At 36.6% G+C, this 17281-nt stretch overlaps 1 protein-coding gene across 3 annotated transcripts in view; it reads right to left on the bottom strand.

The window, feature by feature from the left end:
* LTBP1 (latent transforming growth factor beta binding protein 1) overlaps positions 1 to 17281 on the bottom strand; it is a 188567-nt gene that overhangs the window by 51026 nt on the left and 120260 nt on the right. The window contains exons 10-19 of one of the 3 annotated variants that reach the window (XM_031504314.2): positions 16360 to 16482; positions 14684 to 14851; positions 11578 to 11811; positions 10677 to 10699; positions 9592 to 9694; positions 9153 to 9251; positions 6995 to 7120; positions 5720 to 5845; positions 4934 to 5056; positions 2178 to 2297 (exon numbers count right to left, since the gene is read on the bottom strand). In XM_031504314.2, the coding sequence (XP_031360174.2) occupies positions 2178 to 2297; positions 4934 to 5056; positions 5720 to 5845; positions 6995 to 7120; positions 9153 to 9251; positions 9592 to 9694; positions 10677 to 10699; positions 11578 to 11811; positions 14684 to 14851; positions 16360 to 16482 (1245 nt within the window). The remainder of the gene's footprint in view (positions 1 to 2177; positions 2298 to 4933; positions 5057 to 5719; positions 5846 to 6994; positions 7121 to 9152; positions 9252 to 9591; positions 9695 to 10676; positions 10700 to 11577; positions 11812 to 14683; positions 14852 to 16359; positions 16483 to 17281) is intronic. The other 2 variants (XM_077782059.1, XM_077782060.1) reach the window with 2 other exon arrangements.

Here is a 17281-nt window from a genome sequence, read left to right as displayed (position 1 = left end):
TCCTTTTCCATTTCTTCCAACATACATTGAACATTCCCACCTAAACTCCAATTCAATATAGTCTACCCAAGTTTGAAGTGAACTGTTTGACTTGGCTTAATGAAACAGAAATGGCTATGTTCCTGGCTTTAAATTCAGCAAGATTACAATATAAATGGCATCAAAGATCCATCTGTAGGATTGTTACACTAGATTTTCTATGGCATAAAGCACAGGCAGAGAAATGAAGTGAGGTAAAAAAATACTGAAAACAGCACTGTGGAAAGTCAGAAGAGCTGCAACTGATCTAACTAACAGGAGAAACAAATAAATGTATGGAACAATGGATTTAAATACCCTTCACAGATAATGGGAAATATTTTCCTTTTTGGTGTATTTAAATGGTGCCATGCTGTAGAACTACAGATAAAAGAAAAATTGTCTGCATTATGTTTTCTAAAATACGTATAGCTCATTTCCAACATGATGTAAGCCTAGGATAAACAAAAAAACGGACTGATCACATCGCTAATGAAGTAAGAATGTCTAGGCTTAGAACATTTCATAAAACAAAGGAAAAAAAGGGAAGATACATGCAGTAATACAATTAAAAAAATTATCTCTTTAAACCAAGACATATTCCTTACATGACTTAGCTCTGAGCAAAGAACTGCCTTCCCTCATTTCCCTCCTATTAACCTGGTTAGCATGAATGAAACAGCTGGAAGTTATGCCAGGGAATTTTCAACCAAGCTATTTTCATAAATAGGTACAGAAATGAAGCTTAATATTGGAAAAGAAGGCAAAATTAGGCCAACATTTTGCAAAAAAAAAAAAAAAATAGAGTTAAGTAAGAGCACTCTAACAGAGTACATATGCCATGGTCTTTGCAAGGGCATCAGGAATCCAGGCAGGTGGGCAGGAACAAAACAAAAATCAATGTGGAGTAATTTGTGCAAAAAGAAACCCATTAATTTGTTGCAGACATTTCGTAGCTTGTTACAACTTCATTAAAATCCATGAAATTACTTGAGAAATACATTCCTCCACAGTAAGTCAAATGACAAGACCAAATATGCAGCTATGACATGGCAGATCTGTTGAGACAGTATGACTTCTTCAGAAGATAAGGTAGTTGAAAACAGTGTAATCTCTACAGCAAAATTGGTGGTGGGGCTCTGACAGCCATGCCATTGCTTCACTGCAACTTGGCTCTAATCTTGATCCCTAGATCAGCACCACACTTGCAGCAGATCCCAGCCAACAGAGCTGTTTCAACCAAACACTACTCTTGGACTGCTTTGTGAACTGAACCGAATCACAGCACTGGGAGCCATTACAAAATAAGCCACTGACAATCTGCCCTACAACAGTAATGCAAACGCCCCCTCAGTGTATGTTACTGCACACCGGTTTAGGCAACATGGTTATTCCAACAATCACAAATTACAGGGCATGTGTTACATGGCATGGGCAGGAGTATTTGCAACAGACAGCAGATCCTTCACAACTGATGCTAAATGTAAGTTTCTGTTAGTGTCTCAAAAAGTGGCACTCCAAAACTGCAAAATATTATTTCTTTTCGCACAATGGATTAATTTCCTCTTTCTCACCTCTATTTCAAATAGTCAAAACTGATTTTGAAAAAAAAAAAACAATTAATCTAACATTTACAAACAAATCAACAAAAGTAAAATGTGTGAAATCTGTCCTAAACCCCAACCTAAGGTTAGACAAGGGGCTTTAGGATATGCTAACGTTTTGCTAGAAGTACAGATAATAAAGAAGTTTAATTAAAATGCTCCATGAGCAAAGTCCCATATTCTACTGAAAAACCTGAGTCACACTGATGTATTATCACTCACTTGCCTTTCCATTTCCAAACAACCACCTACTAGTATTTCACTGACAATACATCCCCTTTCTGTCCCATACTTTCTATTTCAAGAATTTTATTTTGTAATTATATCATTTGTAGTCTAGATTCAGTACTCATTTATCTACAGTAAAACAAGATTTCCTCTTATATACCATGTCCGAGAACATAAATTTCAAAAATCTCGTATTTTCAGTTATTCTTGAAAGAAATGGGGACCCAGGGCACAGTGCTGTCATCAGGTCACAACACTGATTGAATATGAAAAACAGCACCTCGGAACAAGAACTATAAGCAGAGAGACAAAGAGTACTAAACATACCATGGCACTGTCCATTCCAGCCTCTGAACCCCACTCTGCAAGGAATACACTGGTAAGAGCCAGGGGTATTAAGGCACTGTGCATCTGGACAGGTAGTTGGAGTCAGGCATTCATCGATGTCTTCAAAAGAGAAGATAAAAGGAAAAACTGGTCAAAGCCATAGCAGAACACTGAACAATAATCTGGTTACTCTGACTCTCCTCCTGTGATACTAAAGCATTTAAAGAGTTGTGTAATTTATCTGTTAGAGACACAGGAAAGAACAAGTTCACACAGATGTATACCAGTGAAGGGGCATCTCTGAGAAATACAGTAGCTCATAATACATGCAACTGAATCTGAATACTCTGCTATACTAAAAATCTTTGGTCTTCCAGAACATACAGTATATCAGATTTCTGGCTACCACAGGTAAAAATAACTTTCCTTATGTTACTCCTTTACCATACTGAAGTGCCTGAGGTTCTTGCTATAGTAAGATTTCAGAAGTTCATTGGAACAACAGTAAAATTGTAACTGCCTTCCAAAAGCAAAGCACAGTTTAGTATTCTCCAACATTGTAGAGCTATTCAGCATGCAAGTGCTATTGGGACTAAAAACATAATTGTGTGAATGAGAATCAAAGAGGTTTACATGGAGTAAGGAGTTAATTTTGTCTGAAAGAAGGCACAAGCCACATCACTGAGGCTGGCAATGTTCAGGGTGAAAGAGGGACTTTCTGCATCAGGCAAGGTCCTAGATTGACCATGACAAGAGCAGATAAGTCCTGAAAAAGTCATGGAACTCATCTTAAGGCTCTGAGCAAGAACAACTTCTTATCCTGCCCCAAGGAAACCCAGAATACATCCAACATATGCAATCTAGAGGAGACTGCAAACAAAAAAACAACACTCAATGACAAGTTGCTGTTAAGTGACCAATGATCAGGAAATTTTGGAATTAAAACTGTGTAGGCAGTCTCCTTGCAGTCTGCTCACATGTGTGAGATGATTTAATAATAAGGTATTTAATTACACAATAATTATAATCTTTCCCATGAAATACTTCATGCAGTGCACAGAACTAATTAAATTGTCAGTCACCTCTAAACTCAGCTTCCTAAGCTTCCATCCTTCTCCTGCCCTAGGCCTAGCAGTTTTGTCTTCTGAAATTAAGGACTGCTTGAGCACAGGTCAAAGGGAGGAAATTCACTCCTAGTTTTGAGAAAAAGCTCACAAAACTCAAAGAGCTCCCAACAGCCATAATTTAACTGGACAATACTCCAAGCTTGGAGAATTGAATATTCCAGCTCCAAACAACTCACTGGATGTAGGCAAATCACAATTTTTCATAGAATCACAATTGCCCAGCTTAGAATACTTTCTCGTAAAAACACCAACAGGCTTCTTCAGTTGCTATAATGCAGACCTGCAAAAGTTTCTCCTGAAAGTACTGTGGGAGTTTTGGGGTTTTCTTATTTCATTAAAAAAGAAAATTAAACTTCTGCTGTAATTTCTTCTCAAAACTGTCTGAACTGTGTCTGCCTTCAAAACATGAATGATGTACTTGGTCCGGAGATTTTTAGTCAAAGTCTAAATGTGGAAAAGCATAAAAAAATCACAAAAAGATTCTATAAGAATTCTTCATCCTACGCAATGATGTTCTGCTATGACTACAACACTGTTCTACAGAATCAACAGACTCTACAGCAACATATATGCACTCTTTACATTCCCCTGGCTAGGCCAGTGACAGAGCTTGTGTGAGTACAGCTTGAAGGCAGAATGAGGATGGGGTGAGGAAGTGCAAGTGAACTGTATTGTGTGCAGCTTGGAGGATTCTTGCCTTTGTTTTTGAACTGTGGAGGGAGTGGAAGGCAGTTTTTTGTGAAATAAAAAATCTGCCAGTAAAGTGATGACATGGTGAAATGATTCCCTGAATGTGTAATTTCCTTGGTTTGATGGATTAATGTAGGTGGATTTTCCCCTTAAGCAACCTTAAAAAATTCAACAGAGAATTTGGTTTCAGAAATTACATTTTGTTAAGTTAAATTATAGAGGACTACCACCACATTATTTAATAACAAATTTGATGTAATTGTCTGATTTCTACCATAACTGAATTACAGATTCCCTAGTCACAGAGATTTGCAAAGACTAGTTCTAAGATCAAAGTCTGTGAAACATTTAAATAAATAAAAAAATTGAAAATGAAAAAAATTCCAGGAAAAAAAGACAAAAATATCACACTAAAAAGTAATGTGAAGCTTTGAAGGTCAGATTTGCTAGGATCTCCTGCTACATGAAATATCTGCTTGATATAGATATTAAAAAGTCAACCTGTCACTTGCTACCTGATATAATATATGGAAAATTAACTTTTTTTTTTTTACAAAAACTTAGCAAGCAGGCAGGGACTAACAATGAAGTTAGTGATTCCTTGGCAAGAGATGATAAAATGGCTGTTCCAAGATGGTTCTTTACACAGTGGGGGAACTAATTTGCAGCATTTTAAATTTAAATAGCAGGAATTCAACTGCAGTTCCAGACACCAAATAAAAACAAAGATTGAAGAGTATTCACAAAGGCTTCTTGTTGAAGATTGCACCCTCTAAGATTTGTCCCTTTGCAGCTCAAGCTGCAGTGCTAAGCCTCCGTTGAACAGCAGGGAATGTTAACAGGAGTAGTTTGTCACTGTTTTTGTGCTATTGATAAATGGTGCAATGAAGTGCTATCAGTATCAATCATCATTGGCACTAGGGAAGAGTCCAAACCTACCTTCACATTCCCCTCTCCTGTTCATTTGGTATCCACTATCACAATATTCACATCTGTATGAGCCAAGAATGTTTATACAAAAGCCTTCTCCACAAGTGTGAGGTCTTGAACATTCATCAAAATCTGCAGATGACAAAGAAAAGAGAAGCTGCTTCACCATCAAAGCATTGAATTATTGCATCTCTTCAAAACTCTGCTTTAACTGAACACTAGGTATTAAGTTTGGATTTTTGAAGCTGTTTGCAAGCCACGTCACTGCTTATAATCACAGAGAGAGTGAATTTGAGAAAAAAACAGGGTATAGAAAACCAGGCTTCAAACACAATGTGTGTTGCTGCATGTATGCAGTGCCCAAGGCAGCACTAAGCTAAGGCAGACCACAGCCCCTTCAGGCTGTTTGTGTTGCTTTGTGAAGTCTGTGGCTGTTTGCAGCTGTATTTAAAAATAGTTTGTTTCAGCTTCTACTCATTGAAAGAGTGTTGAATATTTTTATTTTACACAGCAGGTGTTTTTACTAATTGGTAGTTTTCCTAAATAATGATGTACTGAATAAATTACTGTTTTTCAACAAACAAACATTTTGAAAAGGAGTATCAGCTAAACAGCTGTATCAGCTTTGCTCACCACAACACCTGGCGAGAGACAGTGAAATATACTTCCAGAAATCAGTCCAGTACCACTGACACTGAGGAAAAAAGAGCTGGAAAGGGGACTTTAAGAGGGTTTAGCTTTGCTTCCTGAATAATTTTGGTATTTTTATTTTCTATAAAGGAGACTAGTTATTACCAATGCAGTCAGTTCCATCTTCACTGGCCATGAATCCAGCTTGGCAAATACATAGGAAACTTCCTTCTGTATTTTCACAGCGTCCAAGGGAACAGAGATGTGGTGCCTGATCACACTCATTAATATCTGTAAAAGAAATGAAAACATTAGACTATAGAATAAAGTATATAATTGTTATTCTTTTTGCGCATTCTATGCCATGCATTTGAAAAGAACTGATATTGTAATTACTTTAACTATTTGAAAAGATATATATGTTTTCTCTCAGAGATGAAAAAAATATGCATTAAATAGTTTTGGTTGGAGAAAAATGCTCTTATTGGCTTAGACTGTAAGAATATTGCATTGGCCTGAAGAACGTGACATGATTACAGTTCAAATCACTACACTGTGTGCAACATAAGCACAAGCTCCAAGCATGGAACGTTAATAAAATTTGGACGAAGTAAAGGCATTTTAAGTTGCCATTTGGCTGTTTTGCATAATTTATTTTTCAATACTGCAGTTGCACCTGACAGCATGTGTTACAGTGTGATACTACTGAGCTTTGGTGTCATGAACATTTTATAGCATTTAATCTGTAGATACAATACACTCTTTCTGATCCGAGTTACAGAGGAACCAGTATACTCTGAATGAAGAAAAGATACCAATATAGCTGCTTCCAAATCTGAAATGGCTCATGTAGGACCCCTTTGTGCTCTGTCTTATGCTCATCAGAGAATCATCATCTAGAATTTACTAGCTTAAAAGGGGGTGAAGACCTTACTTTGCAGATCTCTCACTGTGCTTCTGAGTTTGTTTAGGATATACTTTTCTCTTTTCACTAGCAGGCTGAAAGGAATGATCTAACTAAATGCCTGGACTTAGTCTGCCTGCAGAGCTGGTAGCTGGGTAAATCATTGTGAGAAACAGGCACAAATTCATTCTTTTTCTGAACTGAAGTGTATTTCTTCCTAGTAGTCTAACTTTTAGATACCTGATACACAGCTGAGAGGAGATGGACTGCCTATATCACTTTTTCTCTCACATCACAATGGAAGACATTTTCATTCAGTTTAGTTAAATTCACACTGGCAGAGCAGCTGGAAGGCTGTATTAGAGACTACTTTGCAAGTTTTATTTGGCATAGAAAAAAAATGCCTTGTAGTTTGGAAACATTCAACAGAGGAAAGAACACCTGACTGCTCTGTAGAGATTTCCCCTAACCAGATTTTTCATTTCAGGCATTTAATAGCATGATTATTTCAGATTTTTGAAAGCATCATTTCATACCAATGCACTTCGTCTGCTGATCATTAAGTTTGTACCCCTTGTAGCAGATGCAAGTGTATCCCACAGGCAAATTAATACAGTGTCCTGCTCCACAGATATCAGGATTAACTGTACATTCGTTGATTTCTAAGCAAACAAAGAAATTTAATGTTAAACTTACATAGTTCAGTAAGTGCACAATATTCCATAATCCAAGTAGAAAGCTCAGGCATGAAAACAACTGTAAATCAAGTTTGCAACTCCTGAATTTCTCTAATGGATACCTTATCTGGAAGAATCTAGAAACCACCTGCACTTTTCCTAGTGACATAATCTTATGTCCCATCCAAGATCTATAAATCAGTACATAAAATTTAAAGTACAATGAAGGTAAGATAAAATAAAAAAAAATATATATGGCTCAACCTTTGCATTGCACATTAAGAAAATAACTGCAATGAGTTTCTGATTACAGTGGGTGTCCTGATTTACAGGATACTCATCTACTAATGGCTTGGATGTATTTTGTAAGATAAGGAGATTCAGATATGGGCAGCATTGGATGTTAAATCCTTACAGTAGTTTTAGAAATTCCTGAAGTATATGTGTTACTGCAGAAAATACTAATGACTGTCTTCAGTCGCAACAAACTAAGGTTATACTGTGGTATGGAACTGTATTTCCTGAAAAAGAAGAAATTAAGTGTATAGAAGAATTGTTTATCTAGACAATTTAGAAACAGGTCACATTTAAATTTAACTAAATTTTAAAGTACAGAAATAAGGCACTCAAAAACAACTCAGCTTGAGTTGCAGTCAGTTTTTAAAATCCTGTTTAGGATTTTGTCCTACAAAGCTTACTACATTTTTACTTTATTATCTCTGAACAACATATTAATGTACAGCACACAGCAATTTCTAGAACTACTAATTTTCCTGAAGAAATAAAAAACAGAACATGGAAAATTTCTATTTTCTTTTTACTAACTGATGTTAGCTTCCAGCAGGTTAACTTTCTCTCCTTGTAAAGAAGCTGGGAGCTGGCTGGCAGATGGGGCACAGTCACAGAAGAGCTGACTTCCAAGTTCTAGTTTGATGATCACAACTATTTGAACCTTTGTATGGGATTGATAAACTGTAATTACAGCAAACTGAAGGCAGCAGTTGAATACTTACAGATGGACAGGATACTTTCTCTACTCTTACAGTATATTCAGGAGGATTTAACTGACAGAATTGTACAAACAGCTTTAGACCCCATGTGCACTGCATCAACTCAAAAATCCATTCCTGCATAAATGAAAGCCATTTTGAAGAGATCACTTTTTATTAAAGTATGTGAAATTTCTCACTTTGAATGGAAACCAGGAAACCTCTTTGTAGGTCTAAATATCTCTACAATATACAAGAATGCATCTTAGAGTATTTATCAGGATATTAAAATAATTTCAAAGCCTGTGTTCATTCTGGTTCACTCTAACCAATGTGAACTGTAATGCTCTCATGTATACAAATATAGGACATTCACCTTTTGGTTTCTAAATGTATAGCAAAAGAATTTTTGATATCTTTTTGATACAGCTGTCATTTAGACAAATTTCAGCTATGGCAGGTGCATTACTTGCATTTCTGTTATTTTCACTTTGTGACACATAGATGTAGATGAGGCAACTATAATACATCAAAAAAGGATGAAGCACAAACATCAAAAGAACGTTTCAAAGTAGACCTTATAGTAATGGCTCGCCTACTTTTTGTAGAACATTCTGATCTACATCCCTTAAACTCTACATCCTCAATGAACATCATAATTTATACTTCATGAAAACACATGTAGACTGTCTAACAACCTGACTTGTATTCAAGAAGTATTCAGTTCTGGACTTGCCTTGCAGATCTGCAAAGAAAGTCCAGAACTGAATCTGAGGTGAATTATTAATTTTATCTTCTATCCTTTACTTGTGGACACAAAAACAGCAGGTACATCCTAGAAGGACCTGGGCCTGGCTCTCTTGGTAGTAGTCTGATTGTTGGGCTGTTCTGCACCTTCTCCAGAATATTCCTTTTGCTCTACGACCACCTTATCTTCACTATGGTAATTCAGCAACAGCACAGAACAATAGTGTCAAGAACTCAGCCTTTTCTTAATTTACTGCAGTTCTAAAAGAGAAGTACAATACCTGTAACTTGAGTAGGTGCAATAACTTGACTTGCACTTGAAGTAGACACTTCGGGAGCAACTTCAACAGGCAAAGGAGGGGATGTTTTCTCAATCACTACTGTGTGACATGGAATGGAAATCAATTGCATCCAAAAAACCCATCTTAAAGCATTGAAAACACCCAACCCTCAAGAATTCACATGTGAATAAGCTAGGCACTGTGGATACCACTCCTTCTAAAAATATGTCTTTATCTCCTAAATAAGTCACTAAGCCAATGCCAACCTCTCGATTTCTCCCACTTCTGCTTCAATTTTTTTTTTTTTTTTGATCATGGAGAAATTGCTTTTGAAGCTCCAATAATTTTTTCATTAACCTCTGTTAGAATTGTTATTTTCCCATTCTTTTAAGAACCGTAAGTACTCTCTCATACTGAAAGAAACGATAAAATAAGTTACCTGGAAACTGTGGATGCAGGTTAATTGTTGAAATTCCAGGAGAAAGCTGAGGCTGCCCAGGCTCTAGGTAAGGCTGCTTTTCTTGATCAATGGAAGCCAATTCCTAGAATGATAAAAAAAAATCTGAAACATTCTGGAAACATTGTCTTAAATCATAGCTACCCACAAACTCCTGGCTTGAGACACTGCTAAAATTCCCACATGAGAATCTGCTTTAGATAGCAGATCATTAACCACCACCACTTTAAATCTGAATGAACATGAAATACTATGTTTATACAACAGCATACAATTTAACATTGATTTCACTTGAAGCAGCCATTTCCTAGAGTTTTTAATTGTATCTTTGGCTTTGTCATTCCATAATTCTCCCATTCTCTGGTCTTTAATTGTTTACAAATAGCATTTGAATGCAGTTCAGCATCACACAAAAGTATACAATCACATCTAGGTGTCTGACAACTGTGAAAGGTTCCTTCTTAGATACTGAACCCATCATCTTATTTGCATAGAAATGTAAGATGTTTTTAAGTCTGTAGGAAAATTAAATGGAGCACAGCTACAATTATTCACAACAAATCCCATTCTCTCTAGCACAGAGAACCTGAAACCTCCAGAATGGGGGACTTAATACAGATATACACTTGCTCTTCTCCAATGAACACAGGACACCCTAAGCAATAAAATTAACTTAGGCACTAATACCAGTCTCATAAACAGGTGTCACAAATGCTTTTCAGAGCTTAATGATGTTTCTCTCTGATTTATTTTCTCTAGCTGTTAGTACCTGTGTCTTTTCTTCACATTCTCTGCATTTCTCAGTATCCTCTTTAAAATACAGTCTCCAGAATGAGATAGAGTGATATATACTACACCCTCCACCAAATGTCTCTAAGAGAGGTTAAAGTAATCTCTTTCCTGTACCTCACTATCTGCTTGTTATTGTACATTATAACCAAGGAGCTCTTTTTGCCTCAGGGTTTGAAAAAGTCCACAGTGACTTGTTTGTTCATCATAAATTCTAAATCCTTCCAGTTTTCTGTATCCCATCTAATAATTCCTAGCTAAATTACATCATGTTTTACCTGATCAGGAGCTGCAGTTGCCACTAAAATCAGAAAGAAAAAAAGAGAATTAATCAGTTTTGACAAAATATTTTATTACAATTTATATTTTATCACATTTGAAAGTGGTTGTCGCCATCTCACAAAAAATCCAGGCTCAAACTTCATTCCAAAATAGTGGAAATGTGAAATGATGTTCCTGAAGCAAGTCTAAAAACTAACCTGAAACCAGAATAAGATTCTACACACAATCTAATGTTTATTTACTCAGTGTTCAGCTCCCTTGTAGATTTCTTAATTGTTTACCTGCTTCCTCAGAAGCAATTTGACAAGCACATAGGTAACTCACTGATTAAACCTTTTCAGTTCCTTCCAAGGGATATCAACATCTGTAAACACTTTAAAGGTAAACTAATGTCATAACGATGTATAATTTGCCACCAACAAATCTGCAAGGATTTATTGAAGAAAAACAAAATCAAGTTTTAAATTTTCTTTAGACAAATAAGAGTGGTTTGGGTTTTTTTTCCCCACAAATATGACCTTTTATCTGGGAAGGAGTGGTAGGAATTTCATATGAATTCTTATTTTCCATTGCAGTTTTCCTTTTTAGAATTCATTAATCTATATATCTATATATATAATTTTTTAGAAAGTCTTACAACAAATATGTACTATTTCTGATCATAAAAATTATTGAGATTAAAGCAGTCTCATTCTCTCTCCATGGTCTCAGCATCTGGCAGGACCTACCCACAACCTGTGAGAAGTAAATCCCGTGATGCAACACACTGGTTATCACAGAATGTTCTGCTGTGGGGAGTGGTGCCTCTCAGCCCTGCACTGTCCACAGTTGCCATGCAAAGACACAATGAAGACACATGCACAGAAACAGAGAAAGACTAAATTTCCCCACTCTCACCTTCTTGTACAGCCATCTCAGTCTCACTTTTCTGTGAGAAGGTCAGTGCCTCCACTGGCTCTTCCTTTGCTGGGAGAGGTGGAGGAGAAGTACCTTTAGCAACAGGCTGAGTAATCGGGGTCTTGCCAATGGCAGGTGGCTGTACTCTAACTGCAGGGTGATGATATAGCTTGTTTCTGTGAGGGCCAGAAACCGTATAACCCATTCCACCAGGGCAGATTTCCTTAAAAGCAGCTAGATTTGGGATGGGAAAATATTCCTTTTAGGAGTCTAAAAGTGCAATATGTTGACATAGTGGAAAATATAATGACTACCACTAAGAATATTAATCTCAAATTGTATATACATATTCACAAAAACTTTTTAAACAGAAGCTATGCATAGCATGATAATATGACTGAGCATTTTCCCAAAAGCATGTTCTGGCAGTTTTTCCCAGGAGGTTTTCACTCCGGTTTACCATTTTTCTTAGTTATGCTTATCTGTCAATATATCAAGATTATTTTTTAATTAATCCCCTTCAAACAGTATATCTGTGTATTAATTTAAATGTGCAAATAGTCTTTAACATCTATACTGCATAATGAATGAAGACTACTACTGCTATAATTTTCTTTTTTGTAGAAATCAAAGGGAAAAAGCTCACAGGTCCTGTACTATAAGAGTGGAATACTATCAACCAGTATCCACATTGATCCAAAAGATCCCACCTGACTACATAAGAAGCCTCATACCAGTCCAGATCCAAATTCCACTGAATTGAAAAAGGCTGGCTAAAAACAAGACGGGGATCATAAGAAGTCAACTCATTACTGGAGGAGAGGGGAAATAACCTTATTTATAAAGCTGCTACAGAAAAAGTTAATTAAAGTCAGGCAACAGCACCTGCTCTATCTCTACAGCTGCTCTATATGAGCATCGTGTTTTGCAGTTCTATTGGAAGAGTAAAAGGAGAAAGAAACACAAGTCAGTCTTCCTCCCCATCAAAGGGAATAGTTATACTCCTGTCAGGGTCAGGGAAACCTTTAGGAGTCTTGAGGGGGCAGTGCTTAATTGTCCTTATTGCTCTAGGTAAAGCTATGTTGGGATGAAACAAAAAAGATTTAATCTCCCGTGTGGGAATTCTTATGGCTGCCTGAGGAATGAGCCAAGTGGGACATTGGTAAGTTCACAAATTCTGCTTTGAACACATCAGGGTTTTAAAATGAATTAGCATCTAAAGTAAAAGCAGAAAGCACTAGCTAAAAGCACTCTATAGATGAGTTAAACTATACATTAATCACAGTATGCATTACCTGCACAATATGTTCTGATGGTGTCTTAGTAATAGAAAATATGAAGGGACAAACTAATTAAATTGAGTGGATTCAGAATAAGGAAACACTTTTTTTGCTGGGACAACAAATACCAAAACTTGCCATTAAAGCACCCAACTACTGAGGGTGGCAATTCCGGTCAAAGGAATAAGACAAAAAAATTTGATGTCCATCTATTCAGATGCATACTTAGGACATAGGAAATCTTGCTTCAGGTCATATTCTCTCAAATGAAAACAAGAAATGTGAGCCTTATTCTACTACAGCTCTGATAAGAGCTCTCAACACCTGGGCATACAAATCTGGTCTCTAAGTGTCTCTTTAGGAGATGGTTTACTTTGTACAAATATTTTAGAAGCTTTTTATTTTAGTGGCTTTTATACTAACATGGGATGCTGCAGCAAATACATTACCCCCTTCTGGAGTATCCCACTTTCACACATTTTTCATAGAAAACTCTGAAACACTATGAATTTAACCTGTTACAGAAAGGAACATGTTTTTAAATCATGCAAGGACTCATTAAAGGGAAAAGCTCATCAGAATTTTCTACAAACAGATTTTCTCTCTAAAGTCTTTCCATTAAGAAAAAAAAAATCACTAAAATAACCAATTCCATATGGCACTCGATATATTTTTGTGACTATATAGTAGTCAACATAAGGATGCATTCTGTGCTCCACTATACACACTATTGGGCATAAAGCCTCATGCAATATTCTCACAGATGTAAGACACCTGCACTTAAATTGCAAGTCATCTCATCAGAATAGATTTTTTTTCTCCATTAAAAAGCCATATAAATATTATTTATCCAAAAGTGAACTGGTGTTTTAAAATCCTTATCAATGATCTAGTGACCCAATGGTCATGAAGAAAACAGTGGCTTTAGAAATCTATTGAAATGCTCAGAACTGTTGGTCACTTTCATTTCTGTAAGTGAAACTTCAAAAAGTAAGGTATCTGCTCATCATATCTCACAATAACTCTGATAGTAGCTGTGGATTTCCCAAAGCAGCTAGCTGGTTTGAAAATGTAAATCTTTACAAAATACTTCAGAGAAATACATGACCTGTATCATGACAGTGACATCTGCAGCAGCAGCTTCAAGTAAGCACAGTGGATTGTCACTACAAATACCTGGGATAAAATACTCAAGAGACTGGACATCATGTATATTAAAACAAGCAATGATGCTTCTAAAACAGATTATTTTGACCATACATTTGGGAAAAAAGATAATATTAAATTGATTTTCATTACAGACTCCATGGGCATTTAAGTTTTAAGCAACATTAGGGAGTAAAAAGTATTTGAAAACTAGCAATTGGTATCTATAATATGTGGTATCTTAATCAATAACCAGCCAAAGTGAGAGTGGTGACCAAATAGATTGATATTTTTTAACTCCTTATATATTTAAATAACAGCAGAACTCCAAGGGAACATTCATAACACAAGAGAGCTTTATGTAAGTAAGTAAGGAATAGCATATTCCTCAAAATGGATGATAAAGATATGAAGGAAGGTGAGAAAGCCGAGATGTTACCGTGCATATCCTGCTCACTGTAATACAAACTACATCCCATGTTGCTCTGTAACTGAATTCTCAAAAGCTGCCATTGTTTCACCAGAGCATTTAAGCATGGAAGAATATTAACTACATTTTGGGTTACTTTTCCTCTATCTGAAGTATATACTCTGGTGGTTGTTTTGGTTTTTCTATAAGCACACGTAACAAACTAGGGGGCAGGGGCCAAGAGCTTGTATTTTTAGCGGGAAGTTCTTACCTGTTCCTGGCAATGGACACTTCTCACAGTGTGGGCCCCAGGCTTTGCCAACACTGCAACAGCAAAGCTGCTTGCTGAGCTGCACAGAAAGAGGATGCATGCACTGCTTTCCTGCACTAACAAACCGGTAGCAGGGTCCTTTCTCTTCAGCAACTATAGGGTTATCAGCTGCAATTAAAGTGGAAGAGAGGATGGTACTGTTCACATGAAAAGCAAAACAGAGAAACACCACTAGACTTCCAACACCACTTAAACAGATCAATATTCTGTCAGCAGAAGTTTTATTTCAAACACCTATCTCAGATGAGAATCACAACATTAAAAATACTTCTTCTGCATCAAACACTCCAGCTTACTCTAGATTAAGGATAAGAAGTATTTGAAAGAAAAAAAAAACAACAAAAAGTAAATTCAAAACCAGCAATTGCCATGCTGTCACACTAAAGAGTGAGAATCATCTCTCTCACTTGCACACAGCTTCTGAAGATCAGCCACCGGCACTACTACACAGTTGTGTCAAGTTGTAAAGCCAAAGGAATGTCCATCTATAAGTAAGCTAAGTCAGTAAGTCTGCAAAAGCTTTAAATATCATATATGACATTTTTTTTCATAAAAGAGTACATATCTACATTTTGTTGTGCTTAGTTTTAATGTGGAAGAGACATAAGCTATGATTAGTATGAGGTAACAGAAAGCTAAGGTCCATCCAGCTTTCTAATTTATGCATCTACATTAACATACAGTTAACAATTCTGCATAACATGTTCACATAACTCAAAAAAGGCAGACACCTGATTTTCAACATGACATGTAAAAGCAAAACCAAAACCCAACAACCAACTCCTTTCTTCTGGTATTCAACTGCAAAGTAGAAGGAAGTTTTTCAAACTGCTGAGAAACTCTGTCAGCAATTGAGTGACATTAACTAGTAGCATAAGATAGTTAAGCTAGGAAAAAAAACCTCACCTATGACTTGAGACTATATTTTATAAATTTAAAGATAGCTCAGAGAAAGAACTTAGTATTATAGCTACTTTTCACTTGTACATATTCTTCACAAAAAAAAAAAAAAGTGAAAAATTTAGTTGTTCTCTGCATTGTCTTTTCTTCTTGCAGATGTCATTGATTGCAACCAAAATAAAAACTAACTAATAGAGGGAAATATTTGCATTCATGTCATTCACAATCTTTTCTTTCTCCTAATTATCTCTTAATTTTCAAATCTTCTTAATTAAAAGGAAAATGTGCCAAAGGCCATCCTGGGCTATATCTTTATTAATGGAAACAACCCAGATCAAAGCTGCAGAGGTGGAAAAGGGGAGAGCAGGATACAAAGATTATTTTGGCTGAGACTAGCAGAGAGAGGAGTAGAAGAAAAAAGTGGCTACTGAAAAATGTATGTGGGAGCTGGAGATGGCCTTGAAGATTTGGTGACAAGAAAATCAGGAAAAGATAGAAAGGATCCTGGGCAGCCACCAGTGGAGATCAAGGTTTCCAGGACAAAGAAACAGAAAAGAGGCAGGAGCATTGAGACTAAGTAAATAAAGTGAATAAACTGAGAATATGAGTTGGGGACAGAAAAAGAAAGGTGGCAGATGAGAATAATTGGGGCCAGTCAAATCTTCATCTGATAACTAATTATCTAATTTGGTACTTTGACTAGCAGTATTACTTACATATGCATCTTGAGAGGGTAGGATCTGGAACAAATCCCATTTTGCAGGTACATCTGTAGCTGCCCATGGTATTCAAGCACTCACCATTAGGGCATACTCCCTGTAACTGACACTCATTGATGTCTGTGGGAAAATTGAAAAAAAATAGATGCTGAAACATGTACTAATATTTCTCTTTCTTTAGAAGTTCTCTCTTTTTTAAAAAAATATACGAAGGATAACTGTTACAAGTTAATAACACTCTAATCAACACTTTTCCCCATACTAACATGTGATTTATAACCTTTTAAAACATTGCTGAGAACATAACAGAAACATAATTATATTTATACATCATTCTTAAGTACTCTGAATTAGAAAAACAAATACACTTTGAGCGGCTTATCAACCCTTCTTCTCCTGACTAGACGATTGCTTGCACAGCTCAACACAGCTCACAAGAACATTCAAAGAGACAAGTTTTCCCCAATCTAATATATTTTACAAAGCGTAGAACACTGCTTGCCACACTTTAATAAAGTTTTTTATTAGTATTTATATTTTAGAGTGCTCAATGGTCCATTATACTGAAAGAAAAGCAATGCAAGAACATAATCTGTAGCCCAAGGAGGACCATGAGGATAGTGGAGGACCTTGAGGAGAAGTCATATGAGGAGCAGCTGAGGTCACTTGATCTGTTCAGCCTGGAGGAGACTGAGGGGAGACCTCCCTGCAGCTACAGCTTCCTCATGGGGGGAAGGGGAGGGGCAGGCACTGATCTCTGCCCTGTGGTGACAGTGACAGCACCCAAAGGCATGGCCTGAGTTTGTGTCAGGGGAGGTTTAGTTTGGATATTAGGAAAAGGTTTTTCACCCTACAGGGTTTATTACTGGAACGGCTCCCCAGGAAACTGGTCACAGCACCAGCCTGACACAGTTCAAGA

Source organism: Lonchura striata, chromosome 3 (assembly GCF_046129695.1).
Source record: "Lonchura striata isolate bLonStr1 chromosome 3, bLonStr1.mat, whole genome shotgun sequence".
NCBI lineage: Eukaryota > Metazoa > Chordata > Aves > Passeriformes > Estrildidae > Lonchura > Lonchura striata.
This window is presented reverse-complemented; position numbering and strand designations above follow the sequence as displayed.